This window comes from Kryptolebias marmoratus, linkage group LG21 (genome assembly GCF_001649575.2).
Source record: "Kryptolebias marmoratus isolate JLee-2015 linkage group LG21, ASM164957v2, whole genome shotgun sequence".
Taxonomy (NCBI): Eukaryota; Metazoa; Chordata; class Actinopteri; order Cyprinodontiformes; family Rivulidae; genus Kryptolebias; species Kryptolebias marmoratus.
In genome coordinates, this window is record NC_051450.1 from 22114911 (window position 1) to 22129017 (window position 14107).

Here is a 14107-nt window from a genome sequence, read left to right on the forward strand (position 1 = left end):
CTATCAAAGTTCTCAAATAAAGCACCTTTTGAGAATGTCAATGTTTGTTGGGAATTATCTTACAAAACTAGGAAGGATTTTTGGTTTAGATATTAAAAGTTATGGTTGTTTATTGATTTTAGTAAAAAAAAAAAATTGCAACTTTTCATCGCTACTTTTAGAAAAATGCCCCGCGAAATCCAGTTTTGAGTCGCAGCTCAGTGAGATGCACCTGAAGTGTGGCAGCCATGACAGCTCAACACGTTCGGATTAAAATAAATACACATTTAGGTAGCAGAAAAACTGCAACAGATACCAAATAAACAGGCAGACGTCTGCAGAACATCTTGTGTTCTGTTGCACAGCAACGAGAAACACAAACCTCCGTCCCGTCAGCGCTCCTGTTTTTCTGTTTGTGGCGTTCAGGAGCAACACAGCCGGGCAAGAACCAACGGAAACGTGGTCGATTGTGAAATAACATACCAGCAGCACAAGAGAACATCAGGTTCACTGGGGAGAGAAGCATGTTCTGCCCGGAGGGCGCGAAAGAACCTTTCTGCACCGTTCTGTTTAGGTGTGGTGGTTTTATATACAACACCAGCGTCAGGAAATAAAAAGTGATTTATTGCGTCTGTAAACTCAGACGTCAGGTTTGGGGTGGAGGAGTGGAAATCAGTGAGGGAGGGGTTTCTGTTACCTGGACTCGCGGTGGGCGAGTCCATGGACCGCGACTCGCTGCTGCCTCCGGCGCTCTCCGAGTCGCTGCACATCCCTCCGCTCTGATTGGCCGAGGCCCAGGGGCGGAACGGGCCCTGAATCCGAAGTGCTGCATCCAAACAAACCAGATTAAACCTGAGAAACTTTCTGCCTTTTCTGCAAAAATCCAGCGAGAGCTGAAGAAGCTGAAACAAGCAGAACAGCTAAAAGCACAAAAATGTAGCTAAAAAAAACCTATATACTTACTAAAAGCTAAAACTGGTAACTAAAAGCAGCAAAGTAGGAAAGTCTGTGAGGAGCTGAAAGGATCAGAATTTATCTAACGTTAAAGAGGCGGAGTTTCACGCTGAAAAGGCTCAAAACAAAGAGCAGATGTTTGGACGCCCCCCATGAGCCTCGGGCGCACCTTGGACGTCGGCGCTGCCGTTGGAGCGCCTCTCTGCGATCTTGGCATGGCCCCCGTTGTTCTGCCCGTCCACGTCGTCTCCGCCCAGGAGGTCGGAGGTCACGGACACCTGTGACAGGTTGCTGTGGGAGGAGTGGCTGCCACTCAGGGAGCGCTTGTTTAAAAGCAGCCTGGACCAGACAGACAAACAAACAAACAAACAAACAAACAAATAAATTTAACTGACGTCCCTCCCCCGCTGCAGGAACAAGCTGCTGATTATTTTTGCACATTCTTCCAGAAAACGAGACGTTCTCTGATTAATCCTGACGTCACGCGCTCAGATCAAAGGCAGCACTGAATTATGGGATGCTGACGGCTCCGAGCTCTGCTCCTCTTCGTTACGGCCAATCAGCTCACAGCTGGGCAGCTCGGGGGGGAGCGTGTGAGCGTGGGTGTGTCCACGCGCCTAAACTTCATTTCCTCTGAGCCGAGCCGGACTCTTTTGATCAGGGGTATCAGAGTCGGGGGGGCGGGAACAAAGCACGCTCTTATTCCCATGTCTGGTATGTGTGGAACCCCCCCCAACCCCCCCATCTTTTTTTAGTTTTGATATGAAATGGATAAAACCTCTCCGGGATGATTCATCTGAGTCCGAAGGTTCAGGAGCCGTTTTATCTGCTGACCACAGTCATTTCCGCAGGAAGCACCGGCCGACACGATTGTTTTACACTTTCCAAAACAACCTCCCTCGCTCTGCCGCTCCGCCGCTCCACCGCGCCGCCTCCCAGCCGCACCAGGAAACATCACACCTTCTCCACGACATTTCAGCTCATTTACTCCTCTTTCTCTCATGAAAGACATTTTAAACTGCTCACTTTTCCGAGCTTTAATAAATAAAGAGTGCAGTTTGAGTTTACCACAGCAGTTTTCCAGTACAGGGCTGTGCAATCTGGAAATGCGGGTCTGCAGTCAGTGTAAACAAAGCTGAATCTGCTGAAAGCCATGTGGAAGCTTGAAAACTGACCTGCATTAGTCTGGCTGTAGTCCCAAAACAAATATGGCTCCAAACTGTTTGATTTAAGGACACAGTAACCATCAACGTGATCAACCATCAGTTTCTGACTTTATGAGTACTTTTTTTGCGTTTAAAGCAGATTATGTAGCTCCCAGAAAGTCTGGAAACGTTTGCTGAAGGCTTTTTCCCGTGGGTCGTAGAGCATCGCTGACGTTTAAACATCTGCAGAATATTTATGAAACAAATTGTCTGTAGAAATAATCAGAGCTATCAAGGAGGTCTGGGACCCGTTCGGTTTACTGGATCCAGGCCTTCAAAGATAAATAATCTGATTATTCTCCCACCAAGATCCACGTTCTGGGACTGGATTACAGGACAGCAGCGAGCTGATTTAAAGGGGTGGGGTTATTAATCTCACCAGGAGTTCTGAGTTGTGGATGAATCTGAGTGGGGGTCCAGCCGAGCGGCGTCTGGCGGCAGACTCCTGACGAACTCGATGTACCGCAGGCCGGGCTCGTACAGCTTGGCGTTCTCACACAGACTCTGGTGGTTGACGGGCAGAGACACGGCCTGGGCCTGCTGGAGCTGGAACCAGTTGACGGTCACCTGCAACGAGGACCAACCCGGGTCATCACACGGGTCGCTCAGCCCGGAGAGCAAAGATCGACTCTGAACTCACGGCTTTGAGCGTGAGGTCGCACTGGGAGACCATCTCTCGGATCTGGGTGATGATCTCGCTCTTGGTGTTGGCCAGGTCCACTTTCTTCACACCGACGTCCACCTGGCAGGCTTTGCAGTGGTCCCTGGCCTCCTCGGCCTGAGAAGGAAGGAGGAGAGGATACAACAGCGTGAAGCAGCGGGTGAACATCTCCAAACGGCAGGTTGGGAGAAACTCTGAGCTCCACCTTCTGCAGGGCCTCCTCCTCCAGCCTGCGCCTCTTCTCCAGCTGCCTGGCAGCCGCCAGCCCCGAGCCGCCGGCGTTCTGCTCCTCCTCCAGGCGGCTGGTGGTCACCTTGGCCTTCTCGTACTCCTCCTGCCGCTGCGCCTGCAGCAGCCGGGCCTTCCTCAGGGCGCCGTCCGCCTCTTGCTGCAGACAGAAATAATAAGTTCAGAATGAAGGCGATGAAGAAGATGCAGGAGGAGAGAATCTGTCTTCCTCACCATTTTCTTCTGCTCCCGCTGCCACTGCTCCTTCACCTCTTTGCGGAGTTTGTCCAGCTCGTTCTTTCTGGCCAGGAGAGGCTGGAAACAAACGGAAGGCCGTCATCGAGACCTTTCTTCCTTTCTTTAAAATCCCAGACCTTTTCACGCTCAAATGACCAGATTTCTGATTGATTTTCGGCCATTTTGGATCCCCAGGTACAAAGATTTACTGCATGCATTCAGTAGACTGACCACAGAAGATGATTAAAGAAATGACGACTTTAGGGTCTTAATGACACCTCAGAGGTTCGTTTTAGTGAAATTCTGTTCAGATTTAGAGTAAAAAAAAACTGCAGCATTTGATGCTCATCAGCTGCCTCTTCGTCTCTGACATCTTCTTAAAATACATTTAAACCGTATGACAGACTTTTTAACACTATTATGCCTCTAAGCTGGTAATCAGTCCACGCTTACAGCAAATAATTAGCATTTATGTCATTTTTACTGCAAACATTTTGAGTTTTACACATTCTTTTACACATTTTGGAAGCAAAGAAAGACCAAATCTGGGCTCGTTTACAACTTTTGCACGGTACTTTATAACCATATTTTACATATAATAAATCTGAAAAGCCCTCTGCTGTTTGAGCTTTTGTTTGTAATAAATCTGATGAAGAGGAGGATCTCCGAGGCCCAGGCAGAGATGAATTACCTGGACAAACTTGTTGCTTTGGAGGATGACGGCAGTCTGAAGAACCAGCTGGCTGTACTCGATGTCGTGTCTGAAAGCGGTCGTGTAAATCTCACGGAACGGCATGAACTCCTGGGATGGGACAGAGGTTTTAGGGAAAGAAAAAATAAAATAAACAGGGAAAACGGCTGCAGCAGCTGCTCACCTGCTGACTTGCCAGCACCTTGGCAGTTTCGGCTATCTTGGCGTAACTTTTTGCACACTCGATATCTGCAGGCGGAGACATTTAAATGCAACACGACAGTGAAGGCAGCTCGATTAGTGCTTCTGTTTTAGACAGTAAGTAAGAAAAAGCTCAAATAAATACACAAAGAGCTGAACGGTAAGAGGATCTTCAGTGTTCAGTACGTCCTGTTCTTCACAGCGAAGCGGAATAGAACTGGAACCATTCATTAACCAATTTAGCAAACAAAACACTCTTAACCTTGAGCTTGGATAAGCCTTTTTTGTTTCTGCAGCTCAGACAATCAGGCAAAGCTTTCAGAACTATCCAAACAGCGTTCAGACGCAGAGAAACATCAGAAGCTTCAGTTTGCAGATTTCTCTCTCAGTGTTTGATAAACTTTGTGCACAACGAGCCCCTGGGCTTTGTGGTTGTAGAGAAGAGGGTTGGTGGGACAGAAAAGCATGCTGGGATACGGGGAAGATGGCGACAGATGAAGGAAGTCGTGACTCACCCACGCTGAGCCGCTTCTCCACCCACGCCAGCAGCTCCTTGGTGTACTTAGACCACGCCTTGGCGTAGAGCAGCACCGACTCCACGCCGCTGTCCTGCCGCTGCAGCGTCCTGTCCACGTCTTCGGCCCGGACCGGCGAGGACGGCCCTGCGGTAACCACGGAAACCACGTAAGAGACGACCAAAAGGCTCCTACGCTCTCATGTCGCAGAAACGGGTTCGGAAAATTTGCAGGACCTTAATTTAAGGCGCCGCATATTTCGATTCCATCACGATTCAGACGGCAGCAACGTGAATTATGAAACAATTATTGATACATTTTGAAAAATAAACTCTGATCAATAATTAATAATTAATTTAACACTGAAAAGGTCACAGAAAAGCTAACAGGATTAGCATTGTGTTAATCAGTGGGAATTCACACAAATCAAACGTCTGAAAACCATCTTTAAGGACACTTATGTTATGATAACTTCATCTGTTATTTACAGATAAATATTGATGATAAAGATGTAAAAACACAGATTTCTGCTACAGGAAGTTACAGTAACCAGGCTAACAAAGAGCCTCACAGGAAGCAGCAGCTAATCTGCTGACAGATGAACAACAAAGATCTGTGATCGTTGCTCCAGATCCACAAAGTGATGCTTCTAAAAATAGATTTATCGTTTTTATAACCACACTCCTGCAGAGTCTTTGCTGCCAACTGAACTTATTGTAAAAGGAGACAGGAATTAACTCTCATGATGAATCCACAGACAAAGCAGAGAAAGTTTGCTCCCTTCACATCCAAACTGAGGCAGCTGTGTTCGGTGTCTTACCTGGGGGATCATCTTTCTCAGGACCGGATCCTCCGGATTCCACAGAGAGGTTCTCAAAAGACTGAAAAGGAGACAAGCGTTTTAAAAAAAGATCCTCAGGGAAGGGCGGAGGGCGGAGGGGGGGTCGGTTTCCTACTTGAAGCACAGAAAGCTAAGCTAACGTTAAAACAATCCTTATCAGAACCAGGATCAGTCAAACCTGCAGGAAGACAACAACACACAGCAGCCGTCTGAGGCCGCCGCCGCCGCCCCCGCCGCTCCGACCTGCGACCTTCACCCCTGAACTCCGCCCGTCACACGTCCGGTCTGACGGCTCGGGGGCAGCGGGCCGCATCCTGACAGTTCACCAGGTCAACGAAACGAAAAGTGCACGAAAACACAGAGGACCACGTGGATCGTCACGCTTTGAGCTCCACATCTGGAGCTCCGGCTAAACGAGACCCTGAATGTAAAATAATTTTATTTTTATTTTCCTCACCTTGCTTCTCTTAGTCAGGGGGAGCCCCAACACAGATCCATTCTCTACATCTCCCATAAGGAAGTCAGACACTCTGAGGAGAAAAACAGAAACAAGTCGTCATGAAAAACATGAACTGATGCCACCAAAAACATCAAACTCAAAGACTCCTCATCAACTGTGAGGCTTGTTTTTATACACAGACGGCCTTTTAAAAGAATATTTTGGACATTTAAAAGAAAGTTAAGAACAACGACGGTTTAACATCAGTTTGGAGAAACAGAGTTTAATTCTGACTCTGAACCATGAAGAATAAATGTCTGCAAGTTTTTATACCGTAACCATCTTCAGTAATGACTTATAATAAACATGATGCTAACTCTGTTAGCGCTTCTATGGCGTTTTTAATGTTATGTTAGCATCTATGCTAACTGTCAGCAGCCTGACAGGTTATTAGACTTTATATTAGGCATGAAAATAAATAAATCTGTATTTATTCATGTAAATTAAACTATAATCATTTAAGTTTCAAGATATTAGAAATGCCTCAAAGATTGTTTTTTAACTCGTAATCAAACTAAACTGTGAGGTTCTTAAAAATTCCCACAGAAATGCTGTGATTTTCCAGCAGGAAGTGCCACAGCTAGCTGCTGCCGACACTTATACACCTTCAAATAACCACAAAATTCATATAAAACTGATGGTTTATAAAACCGAATGAAGCTTTGGACACCAGAGGTGTTTGAAGACAGCAGCCGTCTCTGCTCCAACTAGCCGTTAGCTCGTCAGTCCGGTCAGAATTAAACTCCATCACAGAGACAAATGAGACAACCTGGGGACAGTTTAGAGTCTCCAATGAACCCGACATTTATGTTTTTGGACGGGGAGAACGTGTAAACCTGTGAACCTGTGACCTGCCTGCTGGGAGGTGACGGCTCTAACCACTGCACCACCGCGCCACCCTTAAAATATCCCTTTGTTATTAAACCCACGACAACAAGGACGTCACACTTACACATTGCCAAAGGTGAACGCCAAAGTGTCGATGGAAGAGTAGATTTCACCAAAAAGCTTCTGTTTGTTCTCCTCGTTCACCTCGTTGAAGTTCACGCCTGTCAGATTGTGAAGAAAGATTAAGGTGAGTTTTGACAGCATACCAAAGCGGTGATCATGCAGGATTTCTCCTTTGTTTACGGCATTAATGCTTCACGACGTGACTCATCGTCCTGTTCCTCTCACGAGTCAAACACACAAAGAGCTCAGAGTCCGTCTGTGTGCCGAGGCCTTAAAAGTCAAAAAGCCCCTCAGAGGCGTCCAACTCTCCTAACTCTGCACAGATAAGCAGGGACTCTGCTGTAATCTGGCCAGCCAGTAGTTTCCTGCTGCAGGCACAAACTGAGGACAGAACCATGGGGACAAAACCACGGCTGTAATCAGTCTTCGCTGTAAACTTCCTGTCCCGAGTGAGCAGAAAGGAAATAAACCAGAAAGGAGACGTTAAAAAAACCGCAATAAATCTGTGACGTGGCCAGGCGCTTCCTGTGTCGTCCGGTTCCTTCAGAACAATGAAGACGTGGAGAGTTTCTCACAAAGGAGACAATTTTCCTTCCTGGAGCTTTCTAATTAAACCTTTTTGTTTTTACCGAGGCGGGAAATAACAAATGTAGCTGAAGTATCATGATTATTCTGAAATAAACTCAAAGCTCTTCGACTCTATGTGTGAATTATATCATCTGTAACTCATCATTTTATGACGAGAGGGAGGAAACGCTGAGGATGAATCATTGTTCTGAGAACGCCGTCGTCTGTGGAGATGATGTCGGTTCGTTGTGGAGTTTAATGACGGATCCAGACGGTCCGGGCTCTGGGATAAAAATCTGGGCTCTCTTCTTGTTTAGTTCCTCAAACCTGAAGATTCGAAGTTTTAGACCCTCATCTTTGACGTGTAACCCGGGGAAGACGAGGCAGCACGAATCCTAACCTACATATTCAAAGAAACTCCGGCTGTAGCTTTCCAAACTGATGCCAGTTTCTCCTGGACCAGAACTACAAACCACCTACCTCAGGTCAAACCTTTTCTCTACCTGCCGCCCTCAACGTGAAACCAACCACCAGGGAGGCCTGAGAGCGGGTTCCTCGTCTCAGCAGAAGAAGAAAAGACGAATTATCCAGAGATTATCCACAGGAAGAGTCTCGATACGTCCAGAGCAGCTACTGTGGCTACCAGCAGCACCTCCTCCTGTCCTGTCCAGAGCCCTACCTCCCCCCCATCCCCGTCCCAACAGGACATCCTGGGGCTGGCTGGAACACAATGCCGCGACTCGCTCAGGCCCCAACCAACGGTCCGAATGTGGAAGTTACATCAGCGGGGAAAAATGGTATTGTTAGGGTGGGGAAAGCACATCCCTCTCAGAAGGCTTGTCGGGAGTGTCGGCTCCGGGCGACTAATCTGACGCAGGAACGAACCGGACATTACACCACGAGCGGAGCGCAACATGAGGCGAGCAATTAAAACGATGAAACGTGAGCTTTTAATAAAACTCCTCCGTTAAATAAACATCAAACCGACTTTCTGCGACGAATCAAAAGTTACTGAACCGTCGACACGATGCAGAGCTGGCAGAGTGGAGGGGCCGAGAAGGTTAAATGCATCAGACGACAACTTTATGTTACTTTTTCTACTTGCTCAGAACAAATAATTGATCCATCTTCAGGAGTAAGAGTAACACGACGTCTGCAGAGGGGAAATAAGCTGCCAAATGAAGTTCAACTTGCATGTCAAAGTTTTAAACACTCTGTTAGTATACCACGCCAAATTTCAACTCAGTATCTGTAAAACTGACCGAGTTACAGTCATTTATGTGTTGTGGTGGCCATCTTGAATCAGATTTGCTTCAAAGGTTAATCAGTTATAGATGAACGTCCAAAGATTAAATCCTCAGAGTTTCAGTAAAAAAAACAGGACTTGCATGCAAACTAGTAACACTCAGATGTGTGCAGCTCCTCAGAGGAGGCTTGGCATCGAAAGCTCTGAAATTAAAGGAAACTTGCAGTTCTTCAGGAGGAGACAAGGTGGGAGGAGGGAGGATTCAGAGACAGAAACCAGAGCCGTGGGGGAGTCGCTGACAGCTCACTGTGCGTGTTTACGTCTCCGAGGGAGAAGCTGCTGATCTCAGCTCACCTTTGACCGTGGAGATGACGGTTCCGGCCGTGCTCAGGATGTCCACAGAGTTCAGGCTCTGGTGTTTCTTGATGATGGCCTTCAGGACTCGCAGCAGCTCACCGAGTCGCTCGTGAACCGCCTGGTGGAGGCAGTCCTGGTGCTCTGCAAGATGGAGAAAAAACGTCTTAATTACGCCATTTAACAGCTTCTTTCATTTCAATCAAATGTGTCAGGATTGTGGAGTAAAGGACCGTTCTGAAAATGAAAACAGCTCCAACATTTCCATACGATCCCCTCTGACCCGAAGGAAAACATTACAGCAACTTTAATCATATCTGAGTCACAGAGAAGTCATCATTCTGAGGCTGTAAATACGTCACCTGCTGCAAAACTCAGAGTAAACACGTTTCATTTACACAGAAATCTGAGGTTTATAAAACACTCAACTCAGACTAGCCGTTAGCTCCTCAGTCTTTCCACAGAACGTCGTTTTAAAAGAGCCGAACTGTTCCTTAAATCAATTCTGCTCAATCCAAAGCCAATCATTTACTGGACTTTAAGACCCTCTGCAGCATTCGGTGCCCTGTTATCGCAGAAGTAAAAGCTTTTTTAGAGAATATTTGATCAGGTACCTACAGGAAAAAAACAGTCTCTCAGGTATTCAGGTTTAAGTAAGGTTGAAATTAAAGTTTATGACCTATCAGAAGCACACAGGTGGGTGTCACCTTGGCAGAAAAGCCACCTAACTAAGAGCCGATCCAGGTGCTGAGGCCAGCAGGCTGTAAACATTCAGCACAGAAGCTGCTGAGCTGCTGGTTTTCATGTTTTATATGTAATTATCTGTAATTACCATGTGTTTGTGTGACCTCATTTAATGGCTGTTTCTGACTGCAAAACAGACACAAACACGTGCAGAGAAGCTCCAGGAAGTAAGAGCCGCTGTTTGTGCTGATGAGCACCACTGGATTACCGTTCATGGAAACAGGGATCAGCTGGACTTTTAGGAGAGGCGCAAACTGATGAACCTGACCGTGCCGCGGTCAGGACAGGAGTCCAACTGAACGATCGGCTTGTTACGAGCATGGAGCAGGAAGGGTGTCAAAATTATTTCTGAAAACATAAAGGATGCTCCTCTTTTTAAAAAAAGGAGTTGTAATCAATGGGTAGTGACCGAAAGAACGAGATCGCAGAGACAACCGGCTGAAATGAGTTTCCTCCGCAGGGTGTCTGGGCTCTCCCTTAGAGATCGGGTGAGAAGCTCGGTCATCCGGGAGGGACTCAGAGTAGAGCCGCTGCTCCTCCACGTCGAGAGGAGCCAGCTGAGGTGGCTCGGGCATCTGGTGAGGACGCCTCCCTGGAGGAAGACCCAGGACACGATGGAGGGACTGGGAACGCCTTGGGATTCCCCCGGAGGAGCTGGCCCAAGTGGCTGGGGAGAGGGAAGTCTGGGTCTCCCTGCTTAGGCTGCTGCCCCCGAGACCCGACCCCGGATCAGAGGAAGAACATGGATGGATGGATGGATGGATGGATGGATGGACGGATGGATGGATGAATAAACAGTTGAGTAAACGGATGGATGGATGGATGGACGGACGGGTGGATGGACGGACGGATGGAAGGATGGAAGGATGGGTGGATGGAAGGATGGATGGATGGACGGACGGACGGATGGATGGACGGACAGATGGACGGACGGGTGGATGGATGGATGGATGGATGGATGGACGGATGGATGGACGACGGATGGATGAACAGATGGATGGATGATGTTTATAAAGAAGGAACAGAACAGGAAGCAGATCGGTGCACACTTGTTGCAGATTATTGGGCATCAGTTTATAAAACTGAGGACTACAGTGTTTATAGGAATAAAACTAATTAATCAGCTGGAGTTCAAGATCCAACAAAACGAGAAACTTGTTGAGACGTCAGGAAAAGTAGAAATCTTAGACCCCTTCCTACCACAACAACAACGTCCCCTTTTATTTATAACTTCTTCAAAACTCTCCACGGGACCTGAAGAGTCCCATCTTTCTCCATGGCAACCACCCTCATTCATCTTCATCATCTGCCACGTCCCGTTCCTTTCAGCCCAGAGGACCCGGTGGGTTTTTGATCCAGTAAGAATCTGGTGGTTTTGTTCCTCTGCCCGGCTCGCCATGGGGCAGGAAACAGGCCAGCGCGCTCCTGGCACGACCGCCCATCCAGCTCCTCATTCTTATCGTCTGTCCTTCATTTGGACAAAAAGGACTGAAACAGACAAGTCTATTTGGAGTCTCCACCTCCAGTCACGTGGTTTCATGATCAGTTTTCACCTCATAAACCTTTAAGTTTGTTGGAACTGAATTTGTGCCATTTTTAATCTTTAATGTTGGAAAAACCCAAAGATCAAACCTCCAATCGGTTGTTTTTGGACAGATTTCTGAACCCAAAGCAAACACAATGATCTAAATCCCCTCCACAAACGCAGACTGTGTTTTATTTATTTGCCCGGACTTTGAATGCTGACACCTGAAGGCATCAGGCTGCAGATTTATTAACGCCCACGAGGAAGAAGGGCTTCCTTGGAGCTCTCAGAGGGCTTTGATCGGCTGCGGTGGCCGCTTGGCCCATTGGAAAATCCTAAAAGGAGGATAATTAGCAAGACATTACGGCTACATCCACCAGCCCAGCAGGACACAGGATAATGTACAGAGACTGATTATTTAACCCCTTAACTCCCATTCTGAGTGGGACACAAAGGGAGAAAGACTTGTTCCCACCACGTCCCGGCCTGGGGGAAGAAACACGTTCCAGCAGCAAAATAAAAAACACAACATGAGAAGTTTGAGCTTTTAAAAATGATAAAGAGATTTATTTTTTCCCCACATTGCTTTTTTCCTTTAGCCAATAAGAAGCAGTGGGACAGTCTGCCTCATGGGCCCGCCACGTGAGGCGTTTAGGGAACAGTAACAGCTTTTTTCCTCTTGGTTTTGTGGCTCGAGTGAGTCTGTTTTTCAGCTCGCAGAGGAACGATTCTAAGGAGCACAAAAGCAGGAGTTTGGTGAGTATGGGAATCAGAGAAAAGAGGATGGAGGCTGCAGACTCTCCCTTGGGATTCGTCCTAAATTTACCCCCCCTGCACCCCACATCCATGCTCCAGTGGGGGTTATGAGAGGAGGAGAGAGCGAGCGACATTCCTTGGCATAATAAGCTCCCGGTGAATGAAGGCTACATGGGGATCAGACTCTGATCCTGATGAGAAGGAGGCCGCAGATCAGGAGCTGCCAGCAACACATTGCCAGGTTTTTACTTCGTTAGCGTCATGGAAACCCGACATTCCAGCCCCTTGTTTGGGAGCCAGGACAGGAGGTGAGGGAGCACGGAGGTCGAGGGGGATCCAGACAGAAAACGCTGCCGGGTCATTCACCGTCGAGAAGAACTATCAGAACCATCAGAACCAAAACAACCGACCAGAGATTTCCAAATAAATTCAATTAAAAGGCATAACGTTCCGTGAAGGCATGCCGCTTTCCTGTTTGAACTTTAAGCTCAAATTCCAAAAACAAAACGTTGAAAATAACATTATTGCAACATCTTGGCTCTCAAACTATGTGCTGGGGATGACTCTCAGCTACAACTACACCACATTTTAGCTCAATCTCTGCCAACCTGACGGAGTTGAAGCCTAAATGTAAAAATAAATAAAAGGATCTTTCCAAAGAAGTAGGAACCCTGTCGGCAGACGTTCCATCGAACGGCAGAAGCTCCTGGAAGCAGCTAGAAAAGAAAAGCTTGACTAATGTCCACTGAACAACAGTAAGGACTCTGTAGCAGCAGTGGTTGGAAATAAATTGGGCATTCGTAAAAAGCAGAGGGAGATTTAGGCTTGAAGAGGCTTCTTTCAGACATAAGTCCCTCTTTGGAAAACTGACAACAAAATACGACTCTGATAACGAATCACGGTGAGACTCAGCCACATTTTTCTTACAGCTGAAGTTTAATTTCACTCCCAAACTAGTTTTGAGTTCTAGTTCAGGTCTTCCAAGTGTTGTTCTGTGGAAAGGTGATGAACAGGTAATATCTTACCTGTTGTAGATGGCTCAGTTTGTTTCTGATCAGACTGATGAGCTAACAGCTAGTCCAAAGTGGAGTTGGTGCCATCTTAAAAACGATGGTGAGCATCGTGACATCGTCTCTAAGATTGGACTCGTTTTAAGACAACAAACCCACTTTCGTCTTGGCTCCTTCAGACTTAAAGTCTTTTTTTTATTAAACTGGATGACAAACTATTGATGAGGTGGAGAATAATAATAAAAATAAAGAAGTTTGTACCTGTTGGAGCTACGATACGCTCCTGGGAGGTTTTGTTTTTCTTGTTAATAATAATAAAAAACCTATTTGATGTAGAACAAGAACAGGTTTTCTCAACTGCAATGCCCTGCTGAGGTCTCAAACACATCCTGTAATAGATCTTAGTAAATTTAATTTACGGTCTGAGTTAAAAAAAAACAAAAAAAAACACGTAACTATCGGCTTAAGACTCAGTCTTCGTCCTTAATCTTAAGAGACTCCAGCTGGTATTAAGGACGGGCATTTTAGGTGAAAAACTCTTTGAATTTGTTGTTAATTAACCACTTCCTGCTCGTATTCTGAAGCTGAGCTCACCTGCAACCATTGTGCCCACTTCATAATCCTTTCAAAATAAAATATGATGAAGGAAACAGACACTAAGACGCTCTGAGTTGTTGTGTTTGTGGTTTGTTTTCAGGAGGGGGGGTGGACGGTAGGGGTTGTGTTAAAAAAAATCACCATTAAGTCATTAAGTCTTCAAATTTCCCCATTTTATCTACTTTAAACACTCAGATCCTGATCGGTGTCAGGAACAATGAAAGCATCTCGATCGGGACGTCCCTCGGTGAGATGCATTCACTGTCCAGAACTTCTGAATGCTGTTGGCTCTTCTCAAGGTCACATCAATGGGTGGTCAGTCCCTCAGTCCCTCAGTCCCCCCCCC

General features: G+C 46.7%; 1 protein-coding gene across 3 annotated transcripts in view; it reads right to left on the minus strand.

Moving 5' to 3' along the window:
- Nucleotides 1–14107, minus strand: part of arhgap29a (Rho GTPase activating protein 29a) — a 28815-nt gene that overhangs the window by 7041 nt on the left and 7667 nt on the right. For 2 of the 3 annotated variants that reach the window (XM_017415200.3, XM_025005711.2), the window contains 13 exons: nt 9130–9273; nt 6964–7060; nt 5970–6042; nt 5492–5552; nt 4672–4818; nt 4140–4204; nt 3956–4066; nt 3262–3342; nt 3005–3187; nt 2779–2916; nt 2518–2705; nt 1103–1272; nt 677–805 (listed from right to left, as the gene is read on the minus strand). In XM_017415200.3, the coding sequence (XP_017270689.1) occupies nt 677–805; nt 1103–1272; nt 2518–2705; nt 2779–2916; nt 3005–3187; nt 3262–3342; nt 3956–4066; nt 4140–4204; nt 4672–4818; nt 5492–5552; nt 5970–6042; nt 6964–7060; nt 9130–9273 (1587 nt within the window). Of the gene's footprint in view, nt 1–676; nt 806–1102; nt 1273–2517; nt 2706–2778; nt 2917–3004; nt 3188–3261; nt 3343–3955; nt 4067–4139; nt 4205–4671; nt 4819–5491; nt 5553–5969; nt 6043–6963; nt 7061–8009; nt 8163–9129; nt 9274–14107 lie in introns of those variants that run through there. The other variant, XM_037973184.1, reaches the window with a different exon arrangement.